Source organism: Lytechinus pictus, chromosome 7 (assembly GCF_037042905.1).
Source record: "Lytechinus pictus isolate F3 Inbred chromosome 7, Lp3.0, whole genome shotgun sequence".
In the NCBI taxonomy this organism is placed as follows: Eukaryota; Metazoa; Echinodermata; class Echinoidea; order Temnopleuroida; family Toxopneustidae; genus Lytechinus; species Lytechinus pictus.
The window spans coordinates 2,827,812-2,849,051 of NC_087251.1; the positions used below are offsets into that span (position 1 = coordinate 2,827,812).

At 36.5% G+C, this 21,240-nt stretch overlaps 1 protein-coding gene across 3 annotated transcripts in view; it reads left to right on the plus strand.

The window, feature by feature from the left end:
- The first annotated feature begins 1,483 nt into the window (after window positions 1–1,483).
- Window positions 1,484–21,240, plus strand: part of LOC129265607 (protein PALS1-like) — a 31,502-nt gene continuing 11,745 nt past the window's right edge. The window contains exons 1-5 of one of the 3 annotated variants that reach the window (XM_064101603.1): window positions 1,484–2,006; window positions 2,555–2,701; window positions 12,499–12,608; window positions 13,106–13,163; window positions 19,137–19,942. In XM_064101603.1, the coding sequence (XP_063957673.1) occupies window positions 2,575–2,701; window positions 12,499–12,608; window positions 13,106–13,163; window positions 19,137–19,942 (1,101 nt within the window). In that variant the 5' untranslated portion in view covers window positions 1,484–2,006; window positions 2,555–2,574. Of the gene's footprint in view, window positions 2,007–2,507; window positions 2,702–12,498; window positions 12,609–13,105; window positions 13,164–19,136; window positions 19,943–21,240 lie in introns of all 3 variants that reach the window. The other 2 variants (XM_064101605.1, XM_064101604.1) reach the window with 2 other exon arrangements.

A 21,240-nucleotide genomic window follows, 5' to 3' on the forward strand; every position in this document is an offset into this window, starting at 1 on the left:
ACAATAATGATATATATTTACAATCATAAAGAAAAGATCTATAAAAAGACAGAGGGATTGCCCTCCTCAGCGTTGATAATACATCAATGCTGTTCTACAGAGTACAGAGGGGTCCCTAACAAATATAAACATGTAAACATATAAGCAGGATAGGAAAAACTTAGTTGACTTACAATGAAGACATTAGTATTATTAATATGTTGAATTAATCTATCTCATGGCTCCCTCACAGGCCCCTGAACATACCCCAAATGTTATGAAATTACTGGACTTCTGCCTTCTGGGCTTAATATAAAATATTTATATTGCTCTTATAGGTTTCTCATGACAATATGAATCCCAATTACTCAATATGAATACTGTGTCTTGCTCTCATATTGTTATCACATAATATACAAATAATAAATGTTTATGAGTGCAATGGACAGAATACTTCATGAGGTGAAAGATGAAATGATCATGCAATCATCATCTGAATGGATCATTATTTCATCTTTCACCGAATGAAGTATTCTGTCCGTTGCACGAATGAAAAAAAAAATCATTATTTGGTTTATATGACACCTAAATTTGTTTAGAATAATAGTATTACGTGCAAATAATAATATTTGTAAATGTTAGACATGTATATTTTTGTAGAGAGAACAAATTGTCATTCATTTCTCATAAAAGGTCAAGACAAACTAATTCAACACCAGCTGAAACTGAACTTTACGTCAGTGGCTAATTTTGTCGAAGGCATCTTGGTAAAGGGTCACACTCTCACATTTTAGTCAAGATTAGAAAAGTGTAGTGGCCATATTTTATTTATTTTTTGTCATTGATTCTTTTTAAAAATGTGATTTTTGAGCATTTTTCTTACTAATTAAGTGCTTGGATTTTAGGAAGCCATATTAGACAAAGAATATTCTTAAGCTTTAGCCTATTCTATCCTTGCATCCTTGAGAACTGCTTTAATAATGAAAAAAATGCAAATAGTTTTTTTTTTGACACCCAATCAAAGTACATTGTAAATGTCACATTTCCAAATTCCAACGAATGTATATTCCCCTCATCATACTTCATCGCTGTTTTCATGCATACACATTCTTATCATCTAGTATCGAATTGGAACAGTATATGCACTGACATGTACATGTAGGGGGGGGGATTTACCAGACATTATAAGAGGCTTTAATATGTGATAAAGTTGCATGTAAGTTAATCCCACTGAAAATCATCTGGAAAGTAAACAGGAACAAAGCTGTTTCTGTTTCCTTGCTACCTGTAGCCTGGCCTATATACACATCCAAGCCAGATTGATGCAACACTCAACAGGCCAGGGGGAGGGGCTTGCGAACTAATATCAAGAGTCCTTATGAGTGTATGCATATCGTATCTCGCGGGTGTATGGAGGGAGATTGTGGTTCCATACTGTGAGTGTATCTTTACGTTCCCAAGTCAGACTCATAAAAGCTGGCAGTGTCACTGAAGAGGTCATTCTGCCCATTCTACAGAAATATTTTCTATACTGATGGATAAACTTTGTTTGTTGATGAGTTTCTGTTGGTTGAAAAAGGATCCTGCGCATTCCTTGGAGTTTTTGCAAACAATAGTGGTGGTGGTACTGGACCATAGCTAAACTCTGATTATTCTTTTCTTATCATATTGTTTGCCATCCCATTCCTTATTTTGGGGAGTATCATAAAGTCTTCAATCATAGTAGAGAGTGTCACTGTAAATGATCTTTCTGTAAATACATCTACCAACATTCCAGCTCTACATATTAGAGGAGTGATGTTCCATTGATTAGATAGACCTGCATCCGATGTGAAAGATGTACAGGAGTTTTGAACCTGAGATAGCCTAATAATGCTTTCTTCTTCTTAGTGTGCTCAATTGCTGCTTGACCTTGTTATTTGCTCAAACAGCGCTGATCATTTGGGAAGACATATCTTGAGACTGAGGGTAGGAATCAATATCCTGTCAGCCGGTGCAAGTTCATGGTTGAATGATGGACAAAATAAGTATATCCTCAAATTACGTGCTTAATTTCTGCTCAGACCTTGGTGCTTGTGCAGCTGGCGATGTATAGTTCAATGAGAATCTTCCTGACAGGACACTTGATTAATTTCTGTTCTAGCTTTATTAATCATGTTAATTAGGTTACATATTGGCTGTGCTCTATCTACATGGTAGGAATACATCTTTATCAGGATATACATGGAGCTTCATCTTATTTGACCAATGATAATACTCTAGTCTTCAGTGGATTGCCATTTGTCAAGTGTGCTCCTATCTATAAAACTGCTCTGTGTTGCATAAGTTTTTTTTAATTGTCTATTGAGGGATTTAATTTAACGCAAAGACGACCATGGATTTACATGTATTTTGATTTTGTAATCATTTTGGATTTTGTTCAGTGTACTCTTTCATTGTGTGGGTGCTGTAATTGTTGGCAATAACAAGAATAGATTCAAGCCTACTCTGCAGTACTTACTACAATTCTCTTGGAGATATTTTTGCAGTGTTGATGAAATAGACTCTGATAATCAGAGGAATATTAATTTTGAAGTTTCTGAGGAGTATAATTGAATGATGGGTGTGCCCATAGAATCCAGTTCCCCACCCACCAATCAAAACCACAGGAAGAAAATGATGGACATAGGAGGATACATGATCATGCTGGCTGAAATGAAGAACAAAAAGATCAAACTTTATGGTAAGCCCATTATAGTGGTCTAGACTTAAGTGGTTTATGTTTATCTCTTGGAGTTTACTTCTTTACTTTTTTTTTTTTTGGGGGGGGGTCTCATTAGCACAGGAGAAGAAGCAAGCAATAGATGGACACTGCATTTGAACAATAATTAAAAAAAATATTTGATCACCATCAAATGGTAATTAGATTATCATTTAAAAGTTACTAATGTCAAAATTGACTCCAATTGAGATTAAAAGTTATTCCAGGTCAAGTGTTAGGATACATGGATGAGAATAGTGTTGATGTCCACTGATCAATAATGCATGTCAAAATCATTGATTTTTCACTTGAACATGAAACATACACTGCATGAATTATGTCAATGCAAATAAGTTTCACTTCATTTTACAAAGTCTTGGCCTGTATGGAATTAATGATGCTGACGTCACACACTATTTGTCTTATAACTTTTGTATTTTATTACAGTTCATTCCTCTTTTTCCTTTTCACATGTTTCCCCTTTTCTGTATCCAAATTAAAATCAAACTTTGATCTTTTATTTATGAAATTAGATCCATCTTCCACCCTTAATAATTTCATTAGGGCCTACAGTTTTACAAGTTTGCTTATGGATGTCCCATCATATTTCTCTGACTTCAGTTAAGCTATATAATTAGTTTACTTGACCGAATGTATAGCTACAGGTGTATGGTGCTTGTTTACTTTTTATTCGTTTGTGATTTCATTATTATGCATTTATTCTAGTGGGGTTTTTGTATGTGAAAGAAATAAATGTCAAATGAGAAATATGAAAATAAATGAAATGAAATGATCATGTAGTCAGGTATTTCATTTTTTTTTACAAACCAAGTTAATTATTGGATGCACATGCAAAATAGAATCATTTCAAATTATAAAATACAAATGATACAGTGACTGTTTGACACCATTGGTGAGACAAACAGTCATTATTTACCTCCAAGTGAACTCTACATACCCAGACAATTGATTTATTTTGTTTTGCGCAAACAGTCAAAAAGTCAGGGAAGTTCATGCAAACTCACTTGAGCATGTCAACTGAACTTTCAAAACTATTTTTTGTATTTTTTTCTATTCACTCATATCTGAATATTTTACTTACAAAAGGGATTTGTGTATTTTCGTAAAGGCTTCTGTATGTAAGACGTTTATAATTATTTATTATCATAAATGAGTATTTGACAGGGAATGGGGGCATTTGTTCAATAGTCTCACTCAAAGGTCAGTCAAATCTTTGATGATATGGTAGTACTGTAACTCTTTCATGAATTCAAATAGTCCGGATTGAATACAGATCAGAATAATGCGGCTCAGCGATATGTCTGTCTTGCATTTATGAAGTCAGAAATAGTGTGCATTATTTTTTTAGTGCAGCAAGGGAAAGAAGTGTGGCTTACAATAATACCCCTTTCAAACTGGCCTCTTCATTTTTCCCCGGCGAACTTCTCCGGCACGCATTCCTCACTTCCCCGGCGAAGAAAAAAATGTACCCTTTCGCACTGACATCTCTTCCCCGGCGAAAGTGGATGGGTGATTTCCTCGGGCGGAAGTAAGTGCTAATGAAAGCGCGCGCTTTTTTTAATTTGAATTTTAATCGTACTCTTTCTTTATCAATTGCAGATACCTAATTCATTTTAACACTGAAGTTTTGAAGATGACGGCTGGTTAACACTTCTCAGCAGCTGCTGCTGATCAGCTCACTCAGCATGTCCATGCAGAATTAGAACGAACGAAAAGAAAATTGTAAACATTGCTTCTTACTGATTACAAATGGTGTTTTAAAAATTACAACATATTCTAGAAATATTAGAAGCAAAAAAAAAAAAGAATCAAAGTATTTTGATATTTTAAGCGCATTTTCAGCATATAATATAATGCTCTTATGATAAATATCGTTAGTGAAAAAAAACAGACTGTATGTTCGAGGGTATTTAACTCTATGGAATGATCGAAACACTCATAAAGCGTGGCCTTCTACATTTAGCCACGGAAATAATAGCTAGCGCGCGGAATCTCAGTTCAGGGCATTTCGGGGAGGGAAAAAATGACCCCTGACGTCATTAAAGAGGAGAAGTTCTCTGGTTTGCTTTCATACTGGCTGTTTCACCGGCGAACTTCGCCGGGGAAACAGTTTCACCGGCGAAGTTCTCCACCTGTAGAGGTGGAGAAGTTCGCGAAGTTCTCCTGTGTACCTTTCATACTGGACACTTTCCCCTTCGCTGACGAACTTCGCCGGCGAAAAGCACAATATGAAAGGGGTATAAGTCTTTGATGCATAATAACCAACCCCCAAGAACCTTACGATCCTCATCATCTAATCTCTAACAAATTCCAGTTGCTAAGAAATCATGGGGGGGGGGGGGAACGGGCCTTTGCTCACGCAGGGCCTAACCTGTGGAATTCTCTTCCACAGAGTTTGAAAACACAGACTTCAGTGACCACCTTCAAGGGCAACCTGAAAACATACCTGTTTAAGAGTGCTTTTTGATTGACATTGACTTATTGTTCAGACATGTATGTAAATAGCTTTTGTTGTTTTTCTGTTCTGAAGTGCCGTGAGCATCTAAATCAAGATGGAAAGTGAGCTATACAAATCTCATGTATTATTATTATCATCATGGTAAATCAGTGCAGTGCCTGCATATTGGAAACAAGACACAGAATAAGTGACATAATTTGAGAATCCCATTCATGAATTATTAAAGAAATCAGGTGAAATGCATATTTTTTTCATTTTTTGATTTGATTTGATTTGATTTCTGCATTCATGATGAATATGCAACATAATACCCCCATCTCACTCGGAAGGCGATCGTGGCGACCATGGCGATCTGTGTAAATCCCGCAAATCGTAGCAGAATCTTCCTCGAATTCTATTTTTAGCCTGCGAGACGATTGCACTGCAACTTCTATGCGACCGACCTGCGCTGAAGGCGATGGTAATACGCTGAAAGTACGACGATGCCACTTTCTTGCGACGATTCGAGGCAGATCGTACAACGAGGCTCATACGCTAATTAGGACCTCGGTACGGTGGTGCTACGAATGAAGCGATTATATTACGTTCATGATGGGCTCTTGAAACGATTTCAAGCAGTCGGCATAGTAATCGCGGCACATGACACATTTTTCAGTCAATTGCCAACCTCCGACCAACATGGATGTCCAGAATTTGGTTGGACTTATACATCTTGGCATTCTAAAAGAACATCAGTTAAAAGTTGAATGCGAGGACGGGAGAAGGAGGAGGCCAAAAAGATACAGGGTCCGATCCTGGCTGTCACCTAAGTCATAATATACAATATTTCTAAAATTTCATTCAAAAGATGTCGATGAGCCTAATAGTTAATATGAGGGATGCATCAAGAATTTCATAAAAGAGCATAAAAATCTTTGATATTCTGTTTATTTTTTTCCACAAAGTTTGTCACTCAAAAATATTTGGTAAATTCCTTTCAAATTTGCTGACAAGAAGTAGTCTACTGATGTGAGAGCACTCATAAAAAGGGAGGGGGAGGGGGGCACAATGCCAGAATCTCCCTAAAGATTGCCTTTCCCAATCAATACATTAGTGATCAAATCATTAACAAAATTTGATGTTGTCTACTGTCACTGGTTAGAATTCAATTTATTTTCAAAACATAATCAATTTATTTATTTCTGCAGAGGTAACCCATTTCGTCATCAAGACATGTGAGCGTCTTTTTTCTCTTTCCAGCTGGCTCAGCAGTAAGATTTTCATCCTCCTCCTGTACCCCCTCCTCTTCCTCCTCTACATCCTCCTCCTCTACCACTACCATAACCCCTTGATCTTCCTCTTCGACCGCCAGCCTAAGAGGGGTAGCTTGGGCAGCTTTCCCTTTTCTGGTCCTTTTTCTGGGAGGTATGTTTGAAAACGCCGTGGTATCGCCTCGTAATCTGTTGCAAATATGATAATCCGCCACAATCGGCACGGCGTTTTATAGCAGCGCGGACGGTTGTTGCGCAATCGCTGCCCAGTCATCAGCGGCGCAGCAAAAGCGCAACGCAAACGCCTGTAGCGGGCTGAGAACGTGTGCCACATGCCACCCAAAGAAGGAAGCGTCGTGGTGGAAGCTGTGAGAAGCGTATCGAGCGCAAGGCAGTCGCCTTGTAAACGGAAGCAGCGTAGCAGAATTGTCTTGGGAACGGGCCTGAAAACCACAAGCGATCGGTGCCGCTTTTAATGCGCTTATACTACGCTTTATGCGTTGGGGCTCCGTTACAGCTACGAATATGTCGTTTGTAATACGCTCATGACTCGATTGTGATGCGCTTTAGCACCTCCGCGATCTCGCTACATAAGTTTTGAACATGTTCAAAATTTTGTGGCGACCATAAAGATGGTGGCGATCCTTGCCGCTTCAGAAAAGATCAAGGTACGACGGAGAAGATTGAAAAGATCAAGGCACGATCAAGCTACGTTATACCACGCTTTGTCGATTTTTGACGATCGCAGTGGAATCGCCATCTAGTGAGATGGGGGTATAACAAAGGTAATGCATATTTAACAAAACAAAACAATAATACAAACAATATTGAGTCCTTTTAAAAGCAAAACCCAAGTAATGTGACATTTTCGGGTCCCTTAACCTTTCTTGAATTGAATTAAGCTGCATCTGATGCACATCTGCAAATTCATGAAATAGGCATTATTGAGAAATACTTTTATGCAACAACTCAGTAGATTATTACATAATCCCCTGTTACAAATATCATAATGCACACACAATTCACACATCATTTTTTGTCTCGGTGAGACAGCAAAAGTAAGACATAGTGCTGATTTTCCAACCAGTGACAGTAGCATTATCAACATCAATATCATAACCAAGGTTAAGATTTTGAAATGTCTATCCATATTCCATTTAAACTTATTTTTTCTTTGGTAAGCTGGATACTATTGCTGATTGTTGTAGAAATTCAAGAAAAATACAAATTGAAATTTTATTATCAATGCTTGACAGAGTCTTATCATAAATGCCTATAAAAATAATGGACTTTGGAGTCGCTGACATTTGGACATTTCAAGAATGATTAATTGATTGCATGATACAGATGAGATTGTGGGGGATGTTCCACTTGTTTTTTTTTGTATTGTGTTGATCTTCTTCATCATCTTCTTTGTCTTCTTCACTTTGTCACTCAAAAATATTTGGTAAATTCCTTTCAAATTTGCTGACAAGAAGTAGTCTACTGATGTGAGAGCACTCATAAAAAGGGAGGGGGAGGGGGGCACAATGCCAGAATCTCCCTAAAGATTGCCTTTCCCAATCAATACATTAGTGATCGAATCATTAACAAAATTTGATGTTGTCTTCTTCTTTTCCTTCTTGGTTGTCTTCCCCTTTCTCTTTTTTTCTCTTATGTTTTTCTCCCTCTCTGGTTTTCTTCTTGTATTTCACCTCATCAGCTGTTTGATGCTTCAATGATATTAATAGCAGCAGTTGCAGGAGTAGTAGTACATGTAGCATTCCGATATAGTTGCATTACAAAGTCTTCACAGAAATGATATATGTACTATTGTACTGTACATGTATATGATTACACAGATCTAACCATACTTAACAAAAAAATAATGTCCTTGTCTCTTCCAATCCCTTCTGTTTGGTCTCCTAAATGGTTTGCTCATTAGTGTCACCAATTACAGCTTTAATTGCATACATGAGGGTTAATTATTGACTGGGGTAATATCCTGACCAAACATATGCTCATAAGTCCCTTTTAAATCAGTTCTTGATTTTTGGAAATAGTATTATTTAGATATATTTTGCATGGAATGTATCTTATCAAAACCTGGTTAAAGCTTTGATACATGTAAAAGGTCAGTTAGGTGAATTATGCCGAGTATCATCTAACATGATAATCTTTAATAGCAATTTGTGATGCTCTTTTATCAACTATCAAGATATCTTTTTTCAACTTTTCATTCTCTGTAAAAATTCAAATATTCAGATCTTGGATATCTAGCACCCTCAGCATTTTTTTTATACGCCCGTCCTAGACGGGACGTATTACAGACCTGCCAACCAGTACGTTTTTGCCGTATTTAGTACGTTTTTGCAACCAAAATACGGCAGTATGTTTTTTCTTAGAAAAATAAGTTTTTTTAATTTTTATTTTTCACTAAATCGTAATTTATTGAGAAAAATAATCTCTATATGTCTCTATTTTATAAAACGTACACAAATATGGTTATTAGATCAATGTAATTTCAGGTAACTTATTTTTTTTTCAATCATTTTGTTAAAACCAGGGTGAAGATATACACATGTTTTAATGGTTTTTTTTTCCATCTGCAAGAGCAGTGCGCATTTTAGCTTGCATGCAGCTTGAGCGCCGTGATGAGCGAGTGCGCCAAGCATTTTATTATTAAATACACTTTTTTTGGGAAAAATACAGTTTTTCATTCCCAGAGGTTGGCAGGTCTGCATATTTATCTCACATGGTAAAAATACTGATTTTTTGTCAAAATACTGATTTTGGGGGATAAGAATACTGAAAATGCAAAATACAACTTGGCAGCTCTGGTATTATGGTATCACGCTCGGTGTCCGTCCGTCCGTTAACTTTTCCTTGTAAACGCGATAACTTCAGTTTGACTTAACCTAGGCTCATATAATTTGGTGTGTATAATACTAGCATGGATCCCAGAAAGCCTATTGATTTTGAGGTCAAAAGGTCAAGGTCACAGTGACATATTTTCATCTTACCCTTCTGCAGTCCTTGTAAACACGATAACTTCAGTTTAATCTAACCTAGGATCATATAATTTAATTTGGTGTGTATGATACTAGCATGGATCCCAGAAAGCCTATTGATTTTGAGGTCAAAAGGTCAAGGTCACAGTGACATATTTTCATCTTACCCTTCTGCAGTCCTTGTAAACATAATAACTTCAGTTTAACTTAACCTAGGCTTCTATAATTTGGTGTGTATGATACTAGCCTGGATCCCAGGAAGCCTATTGTTTTTTAGGTCAGAAGGTCAAAGGTGAAGTCGCCACCTTCCACTTTTCTTGCTTGACCAATAACTCCATTTTCCGCATTGCAGGCGGGCGTATTATGTGCTCACCTTAGCGACACTCATGTTCTTTTATTAAAGAGGCTTTTATTGCACTTTCTTACAAATATAGTGACTGGAAATGAGAAAGCTTTACAATTTTATTATCAGCTTCGTCTATAACTTTGTAAGGCATCCCCATTCATAATCAAGTAATGAATGTGAATAGTGCACTGTAACATTGTTTAAGCCTGTCACTCAAACAACTACTGTTTGAACTTTTTAAACAACTGTTTAAACTTTATATAAACATCTGTTTAAACAAGTTGTTGAAAAAGTTTAACCAATTACAAAAATGTTTAAACAACTTGTTAGAGTGACAGGCTTTCATTTGGGTGAATTTACCTAACTAAAGACAGGCTTTAAAAACTGCCTGTCAACCCCCATACAGAGCCCAGTTAGTTGGGGGTTTGAAGTTGGGGGGTTTCATATACCTATCCTCCAATTAGCCGCCTAATAGTAATGCGGATAATTCAATAAATATTGCGTTCACAAACTCCGAAAATTATCCGCATTATTTTTACGAGCGCCCGTCCTGAAAAAGGCGGATAATCGTCATGACAACTGGACACGCCCCCTCCGATGCGGTTGTGTTGGAAAAGGGTGACCTTGTGACCGCACCATGGCAATTATCCGCATTATTTGGAAATATGTTCATAAACTCAAAATCTTGTCCCGATGCTGCTATTATGCGGATAATTGCAGCATCAAAATAATGCGGATAACTCTGGTCCTCCTCCGATTTTACGACCAAATTATGCTGCTATTAGCCGCATAATTGGGTTTATGAAAGGGGTATATGTCTGGCTTGCCATGTCAAGTGGCTGAACCTGGTAGCCTGGTATTTGGTGCTGTGTATTATTGGAAACAAAAGTTAGGGAATTAGGCATGATGAATCATATTTTAGTAATAACTGCAGAATAGGAAGGACAGGCGGTATCTCCCTTGTTTCTAATGTAATTTTCTGTAAACTTTTCCTTGCTCAGCTCTGTCCTTTAATGCTCCTAAAACCCTGTGCACAAAATGTGATGTGATTGCACTAAGATCCGATTGGAACAATTTGCCAATTGCATCTCGGTGCATTTGCATTGCAGGCCAGCTCTGCAACGCCCTGCATCTCCATGGTGCCTCCTCCATGCACTGATGCAAGGCCAATTCGATGAACATTTTTTTTCTGTCTCGGATTTGCAATTTCGCCCCAGATTTTGGGTTACAACATGCTTATTTCAGATTTTTAGACTTGAATATCAAATTAAATTCAAAATTTGAGATCTACGTGTATACTTGACCGATAAGCATTGTTCAACCTCAGCTCTGAAGCAGTTACACCAATCAGGCCAGTCGAATAAGACGTCATTTTCCAATTTACTATAGGTGGTTTCAAACCGCCTCGATCATAAGAATCCCCGTTAAATTACGAGAACTTTTTAAGGCCAAAAAATACCCATTAATTATTCCTGCATTCACACCGCCCCGAAACATACCCTTCGGGATAAGTTCCTGAAGTTACGAGCATTCGCAGTATGGTCTGATAAGCAAGCGAGGCGCGATATTCAAAATCACTAGCTCAGCAGCCACCCAAGGCGCCTGCGCCCAACTACACGCTGGGCTAAAAGTTCCCGTAAATTGCTATCACATTGCCAAAATACCTGCGACCTTGGATAAATCCCCGCGAAAGTTCTAGTAATTTTGACAAGTACCTACTATTTAGTGGGTATTTTCTTTCGGGGAGATTACGCGTAATTTGCTTTCACATTTCCAATATTACCTGGTATTTTAAATACCTGGAACTGACAAGGTCAGGTCCGAGCTGGTAAGCGATATGTCTTAACTGCAGTTAAATTAGTTCAGTAAGAAATTGGTGGTGTAGTGCTGTTGTGAATTTGTTTTAAACCTGATTGTGGAGATTGAAAACTGGTGCTGATGTTTTATTTTTGCCCCAAAACTTTTGGATGGTTCACGGTCAGCTCCACTAGTACCATACAAGAAAATCTTTGCTATATGTGCTATTACTCCTATGTATTTTGACTTTTAATTATTTTAGAGTATAATGCACATGAATATGATTATTTTTCCATCTCAAATCGATGCTACAACATGAATCTCATTTAAATCCAAAGAAACATACTAATTTTGGTGCTACCAGATTCTGACTATACTTTATGAACAGCATGTTTGAAGCAGAATTGTTTCATTTCTTTCAGTATTTAAAGAGAAATTCCAGTAGTTGCAGTAAACACTGATTTCATGAGAAAGTCTGCAAAACCAGGCTTAATTGTCAGTATATCATCGAGGATCTAGATCCCAACACAGATAAGCGCGCGTGTATAATTGTAGCTTTGAGCGTCGGGCCCGACGCTCTACCCGAATCCTGTGCTTATTTGCTGATTTCTCAGCAATTACACAATTTCTTCCAGAATCCTTTGGCACATGCGTTTTATTTATACAAACAGACACTTTGGTGGTAATTTCATTGGATTCTGTACGAACTCATTTTGATATCGTTACCAAAACTAGCATTTACCTTTAATGTGACCATTTCAGGATGCTTGATCTAGCAGAAAACATTGAAGATTGAGTTTATTTACATATATAGACAGACATCAAATTTTGATATTTTGTTGGTCCAGATTGATGGTGGGTGAGAATTTTATTAGCCCCTAGCCTAGGCTTGATATGAGTTTTCCTTTATTTTACAGGTTCTCCAGCTGATCGAGCAGATCTTGAAATTGGAGATGAAATCTTAGAGGTTAATGGAAGATCATTAGAAAATGCAACCCATGAAGAAGTTATTGCACATATTCATCAGGTAAGTTTAGTCTTTTTTTCCACTTCTGATCAACACTGAAATAGTCCTCAAAGCTCCCCCCAGAAATTCCTAATATCAAGTATGGTAGTTTGGAATTATACACCATATACCAGTAAGTTGCATGCATACAATACCATTTGTCACAATTTTTACTAGATCACCAATTAAAATGCTGATAGTCTATAGTGAATTCAATTTTAAAACAGCCATAACTCCTTTTCTTTCAAACATTTATCATGGTACTTTTCTTTTTCTTTTAATATTTTTCTCCTTTAGACGAATCATGTTATTACCAAGGTTGGATTCTACTTTAAAATATTTTCTCTTGAAATTATTGATCATTGCAACTACTCAAATCTTGCTTTTAATAAAAGTTCATGAATTCAGTGTGATGTTCCCATGTGTGTAAGATCACAAAAAGATTTGATGTTCATTTGGGGTTAATTTTAAGAATATAATTATGTTTGTATTATTCCTCTTACTTGTATGTTTTACAGTGTGTAAAATCAAGAACAATAAATCTGCGAGTTAAAAGGAGGACCATAAGAGATGGAGGTAAGCTAAACATGATTTGTTTATTAATTTGCAATGAATGTTTTTAACATGGATAAAATTGTTGTCAAATATTCCATTGCATTGCATGATATACAAGATGAACATTGTGGTTTGTTGAGCTGAATGAATTGAATAGTTGAATCTGATACCCACATACCAGTATCCTCAATATTTATGCCCTCTACCACTTTTTGAATCAGTACCTCACTTTGCACCTCATTGAAGCCCAAGGGTCCCATTTCATAAAGATTTACAACTATTGTAACTTTTTATGAAATGGGTTCCAGATTTGAATTTCTATTGAACTTGGGACATCAGGTCAAAGTCATGGTCAGTAAAACTTGGCACTTGTCCAAATATCCCCAAACAGCTAGATTTGGAACTTGTTCACATGGTTAGAGGCATTAAAGCACATAATAAATTTTGTAAAAACTTATTGACTCAGGATCCTCACTGAAGGAACCTGCAAACGGGAATATAAAATAGCTACAGAGGGGGTACTTTACAATCAGTAGAAGGACATAGTTATCATGAAATGTGTGGTTTCCTGTTTGATAACAGTGTAATGGCTTGTTGTACAAAGAGTTGTAATTAAATGCAACTAAAACATCAAACAAACTTCTATTGCAACCAATCAAGACCATGTACTGTATTTGTGACTTGCTTGTAATATTTTGAGTTTTTGTAAGTGCAACTTTCTACAGCCCCCCCCCCCCCTTCCTCCCTCCCCTCCTGGGGGGGGGGGTGTCACTCTCCACATGGCCTGCTACGCACCCGCATCCAGAAAAAGCGTCGAAAAGGGTCCCGTTTCAGGCACTCAGGCGTTGTCGACGTCTTTGGCAAAAAGGGTGGCATTTCAGCACCATTTGCTGGTAAATCGCCTTTTAGGGTAGCCTTTTCTCTCTCTCTTCACGCCATTTAGGGTTGCTAATTTGGTTATGAAGATGACGCCATTGAGGGGTGTAAATATGGATAGATCTACGCCATTTAAGGATGCAAATTTGAGAAGATTCGGGAGCAGACCTAAGCCATAAACACCATGAAGGGTGTGATTTCAAGGGATATAAAATAATTCTCGCACACGCCGGCCAGCGTATCACTTATGAGAGAATACCCCCATACAGTATATAGTCTCTAGTCTTACACTCTGCTCTATACTATAGGCAGCACGCCTAGGGTTTAGGCCTTTAGTCTGTACCATTTTGTTTGATTCATACCGGGGATTCCTATGATTTTTTTTTAATTATCAATTTAAAAAAAAAGAAGACATATATAGAGGTTTACTTAATGTATGTATTTTCAAACACATTAACTGGTATGGATTCCATTTTTTCAAGTTTTGATGAAACTGGTAAAACGAATGGTAATAAGTGATGCATCAGTCAGTCAAGGCAAACAACATTTTTCACTTGCATTCATGAATTTAGGCTAAAAGATGGCTATTCAAAGTGGCTAAGAGAGGTGTCATTGAGAGTAAATTATGCTGGCCTTACTTGCAATAATTTAAAAAAAATGCCTGGAATTTATACCTGTTGTATGTAACATCAATTTAACATCAGTAATCAGTATGGTATCAAATTAATCAATTTCGATGTGTTTACGCCACTTAGGGTATCGAATTAGGGGCTTTTCCCTGTTAACGCCACTTAGGGTGGCTTTTCTCATGGGTTACGCCATTTAGGGTTGCAAATCTAGTTAATGTAGTTACGCCGTTTAGGGTGCATTCCTGAGCTTGTCGGACACGGGTGGGTAGCAGTTCATTCGGAGAGGGCCCCCCCCCCCCCCCCCCCCGGGCCTCCCTGCCCATGGACTCTTGCTTGTGCATAAAGAAAGATAATTGTCCTTGTCAAATCATGTCCAAAAAATATGAGGAATTTGATACATGTAAGTTTGCTTTAATAGATAAATAATAAATGGTATTCATGTAAATGCATTATGATATCACAAACTCTTGTTCCCTTTCTTTTCATACTTAAGAGGCAGTTTAGTACCCGTTTATGCAATTTACATAATGCATTTAAGTGGTAAAAAAGAGAAAGCTTAAAAAAAAAATCTTTTATGGTTATTTGATAATGAAAAAGAGTAACACTAACATTAATTAAATGAATTAGATGTTTTCACTTCATTAATATTAAACAGGTTCAATTTTATATCATAACTTGAACATGGGATGCTGAGTGATATGCATTGGCACTCGCAAAACAATTAGATAAAATGTAAATGAAATACAGCTGCTTGCAGTGCACATATAGATATGTATCTTTGGCATAATGCACTTGACATTATGATTACACATAGGACACTCCCTGCAGTAATCACATTTAAAATAGCAACATAATGTTATATCAGCTGTACTAGCATTCTACTCTCACTAGTACGGTATAGTGTGTAGCAAGCAGTGGTAACAATGAAGACACAAATTTGGCAGTCTTCATTTGCTGAAACACTGCCTTGGAAAATTACATAAAAGCATTAATTTTTTTGTTTGAGATATGATGATCCCGGGGTTTGGAGATATTATAAAATGAAATTCTGAGTATTATCGGGGGGGGGGGGGGGGGGGGGAATTGAGGGGTATAATTTACATGTATAAATATAGGATTAAATATAAGATCATATTTGGTCTTGAAAGTTGCGCGAGACTTGAGGGAATAAAGTCATGAAACGTCGCAGCGCGATCTTTTGGCATTACAGAGTTATCATGACAATGCAATGTGGAGGGGGGGGGGGGCTGGATAGGGTTAAACCTCATCACCTACGTTGCTTTAGATATGTTTGGAGTACTTTGGTTGCAGCCTGCCTCCCGAGAAAAAAATTAATGAAAACACCCCATCATATTTTCATGTTATGCTTGATATTTATTCATCTGCCAAAGGTTAGAAATGTGAATTATGTCTATTAATGCTCATTTCTGGTAACAAGCCTTTATTTAAAAGAATAATAAAGTACCGGTAATTGTATTGTAATGATATTATCAATTATAATGATAATGATGGCAAATTATGATAATTTAATGATAATAGTGATGAAAATAATAATAATGATAATAATTATAATAATTAAAGTACCGGTACTTGTATCGTAATGATATTATCAATTATAATGATAATGATGGTAAATGATGATAATAATAATAATGATAATAAGAATAATGATGATAATGATTATGTTGATGATATTAATAATAATAATGATTATAATAATAATTATATTAATGTAATAGTAATAATGATAACAATAATAATAATATTAAAATAATTTTTATTAGGCCTACCATTTCCCATTCTAAATGCTCAGCAAGATAGTAGTTCCATTTTTTATACACGAGTCTATATACTAGTATAGGGATAATTAAAGGTGTGCACCCAAAAAGCAACCAATTCAAAATAAAGTTTTTTATTAAGTGATCGGACCATGGACCTATGCAGACTATGGTCCGTGAACAGACAAAAGTAAATATATTCTCCCCCTCATGATACAAATGGAGTAGTCCTTGTCACAAAGGAATGTAAAGAATGCAGGTCTAGAAGGAAGGTCAAATGAGTAAGGAGCTGAGATTTTCACAATGTAGTCTTTGTATTAGCCTTTTTTTATGAAATTATGTATAAATCAGCATGGATCAGATATTTTAGCGTATCATGCAGCTCATACAAGCTGATTAGTTTGTGTTATATTTTACCACACCTGTATACTGAATCTTGATCATGGTCTACTGCTCAGCGACGTACAGTTAGTGAAGTGTATGATTGTCACTAAAGTGTGAATTGTAGACTGTGATTGTGACTGCTCTGATCTCTGAATTACAAGTAATGTATGGGTATGGTGTAAATAGACACTGAGTAGCAGGGAGTGAAATCATGCATACGCTGCCACCTCCACTAAATTTTGTAGCGGAACAACTGGTGTGTTATTGTGTGCATGTTCAGTCATAATAGGACGCTGCACTGGAGCTATCATTTATTTTTATTTACTACATGCTACTTCTGTAGACAATACATGCATACTACTCTCTTTTTTGGATATATTTGAATGATCTTTGTTGTAATTGAGTAAAGTAGCACATATAAAGTCCGGCAGTATTGCAGTTCTTGTTATGGATTTATGGTCATGCACAAAGAGCTACTGGTGGTTGTGATACGTGCTTGTGTGTACTATGTCTAGTGTCAGAAAGGTTAGTATGCATGATGTATTGCTGTAAGTCTGCCCAGCTTGCCTGTGCATTTATCTTCACAATTCTATTCCATCAGGACATCATGGACATGTATGCAAACGAAGCAAAGGCTCAAACATGTCAAAGTCTTATAAAAATTTTGAGGTTTGACAACAATTGTGCAGACAAGGGGCACCATTACGTAAAAGGGTACCCCTAGCCCATTTAATACCAGAATTAGATGTTCTCCCAAACATTTCAATTTTCTACAATTTCATGTAAATGCTACCTTTTATCTCAATTCCCCAATTCCCAATTCCTAAAAAAAAACCTGGAAAAGGTCAAGTCCACCTCAGAAAATTGTTGATTTGAATTAATATTTAGAGAAAAATTAGAGAAGCATAATGCTGAAAATTTCATCAAAATCGGATGTAAAATAAGGAAGTTGTGACATTTTAAAGTTTCGCTTATTTTTCAAAATAGTTGTATGCACAATTTAGTCACATGCAAATGAGAGAATCGATGACGTCCCTCACTATTTATTTTGTTTTTTATTGTTTGAATTATTCAATATTTCAATTTTTACAGATTTGACAATATAATAAGGAGCAACTTGACTGAACCATAAAATGTTAAACAATGGTAAATCCACATGTTCAGGGCGAAATAAAACTTTGTTTCACAGGACAATGAGGAGAAAATTAGAATATTTCATATTTCATATAATATAATACAAAAGAAATAGTGAGTGATGTCATCAGTTCTCTCATTTGCATACAGACTGAGATGTGCATATAACTATTTTGTGAAATTAAGCGAAACTTTAAAATGTCATAACTTTCTTATTTTACATCCGATTTTGATGAAATTTTCAGTGTTGTGCTCGTTGGATTTTTCTCTTTTTATCCAAATCAACTTTTTGTTGGAGTGGACTTGTCCTTTAAACATTAATTTAATGTAAAGTACAAGGATGTTTTATTTTCATTTATTCAGAATGAGTTTTCATGTAAAATCAAAAATTCATCTTCTAAATCACTATTGGAGCATACACATTCATTACCTATTAGTATTAGTGATTGTAATGGTGAAGCACTGGGGGAAAAGTTACCTTTGCTTTTAAGAAAAGAAAAGTTTATTTCTTCATCTTTAACATTTGAAAAAAAAAACACACAATTAACCAATTTTTGAAGCCTCCTGTGTCAAATTCTCCAGTCCTATAAGTATTTTCTTGAGAGATAAATGTTGTGGCTAGGGTTGTTCCTCAGGGCCAGGTTGCCCTACAGTGTATCTCTGTTTTATACAGGTCGTATAATTTTAGCATGGAGTAGTATAAGACACTGTTCTCGTTCTCACTGCCGTTCTAAAAGTAGTTTACTGGAAACTAGTTTTACGTGTAATGAGAACGGTCAAAGCGATCTTCCAAAGCGGTTCAGAAAACCACCTCGCGAATAGTTTTGAAGATCGCTTTGCCTCGTTAAACTGGTTTTAGTGTAAGTGAGGACACAACCGTTCTTCCACTCACTGTATGTGGAATGCCTACACTGTGGTTTCAAATTTCTTGTGAAACATGATACCCCTCTGAGAGTGTTCCCATCCCATAGCAACAAGACCGCTTTAGTGGTTTTGAAAACCACTTTCTTGTGATCAAATGGGTACACTAGCAAAGCGAAAAAAAGGAATTCTTAATCTGGAAATCAAGAAAATAATTATAGTATATATTCTTTTATCAATACAATTATTAAACAAATTATTTCATGATATATCCTGACATCAACCTGATGTTAATCATGACATTTGATCTGATTTTTTCTCTATACATAAAGGTATCGATGATCTAGAGAAAAAGCGATTACAGCAAGCTTATGTGATTGCAGTTGAGCAACAGACAAGGGATAAGATTGCCCAGATTGCTGCTGATAATAATGTGGAGCCTGTAGATCTTACAACTCTCAACAACTCAAATCATCCAGTAGACTTCAACAATACTCATGTAGAACTCCATACTCATAGCAATGGATACGATGAACCCGAGAACAGTGAATCTTATGTGGAACCTCCACTAACAGCAACCTCTGCCAAGGCATCCAACGATGGCAACAGCCATGACCAGTTGAATCAACTGTTTGGTGAAGACTTTCAGGCAGTGAACAAACCGGAAGGGCATGACAACCTAGCCTTCAGTTTAGAATTCCAATCAGATATTAGTGTCCCTGAGACAGAATCTCCACATCATGAAACATCTCCTCCTGTCCAGGAACCTTTAGTCCAACCAAAAGTGCTCAACGGCGAGGAAGCGCCCCCTTTGGACCTTGCTACACTTGATGTCCAATCTAATGTACAAAGTGCCTCATTGCCAACTAACAGAACTTGGCAAAAGAACACAATGCCAGAACCAAGTGCGGCTGTCCATGTCGGATCACGCCCCCAACGTGAGATGGGGGTGGACTGTCCAGCAGATTTTGTGGCAGCAAGTGGCATGAAAGATCCACCTGTTCAATCAACAGCCAGTGTAAAAGTTAATGGACATACTTTGACCAATGGCACAGACTTGATCCCAAACTCCAAACAGAACAATAACCTGAGTTATAAGCAAACAGGAACAAGCAAATATGGTGTTACAATACAACAGGTAAGAGCATATTTTGATAATAAAATTTCTGCCTTGCATGTACACAGTGTAGAACAATTTATATGAAAATTTATGGGGCTACTTCTTTTAAGCTCACCAGCCAAAATTTACTACATTGTATTTCAGTTGACATTCGATCCCAGGTGAATACCAGGGGCTTTTAAAAGCTTTTCTCTGGCTCTTGGAGGCATTTTGGGGAAAATTAGCCATGATTGAGCCTCTGCTTAAGTTTTACCCTGGTGTGTCCACTTTCTTTGCTCTGTATTAAATTTGCACTGGCAGTGAATTGACTACAGTCTAATTCATGACCTACATTCCACTTCTAAAGGGGAAACATCATTGTATCATTAAATGAAATGCAAATGATTGACCGTGTATAAATGTTCATAAGTAGTGTCTTCATTTTGGCCATTCATGGTATAAGTGACACACACTGATCAGTCCTTCACGTTTATAATTTTGTGGAGCTCAATAAATCGCTCTCCTTGAGGAGCTCAAATCAATTCAATACATGTCTGCATGTATGATAAATTGTAGACTTTTCTTACCATCGTATATACAATAGCTGTGTAGCTATTAATGGTGAAAGTAGGCCTGGGTCAATACGTTTACAAAATATCGCGCTCCAGCTCAAATTTTTTTTTTCTTCACATTTTACATCTTTAAATCCATGAAATGGCCATCTATTTTCCATAATTTCTTGAAATTATTTTGATTTAGTTGAAAACTATCACAAAAATGAAGAATATTCACCTCTTTCCCGACTCTGATTTGAATTTAAACTCGGTAAATATTGTAGTCCCATATCTAGATTTTCATGGCAACACCATGGAAGTCTACATGTGGGACTACAATATTTCAGTTCAAATCAGAGTCAGGAAAGAGGTGAATATTCTTCATTTTTGTGATAGTTTTCAACTAAATCAAAATAATTTCAAGGAATTATGGAAAACAGATGGCCATTTCATGGATTTAAAGATGTAAAATGTGAAATTTTAGCAATTTTTATTTTATTTTTAGGAGCGCGGTAGAAGCGCCGGCGCGATCGCGCTCCTCAAAAATGAAGGTCTGATTAAAGGTCATATAGAAGTCAAAACAACTATTGGAAAGCTGTAAAGATTCAGAATTCAAAATTTTTAAATTTTGCTTCAGTATACTCAAATTTATAATTCCTGATAACGGGCTTTTCTTGGCCTTACAATTACCTGAATTATAAGACATCATTCTATGTGGATGGAATTGAGTTTGAATGTGTTCTTTTGTAGACAAGACTTTATTTTATTGTTTTCCAAATTACA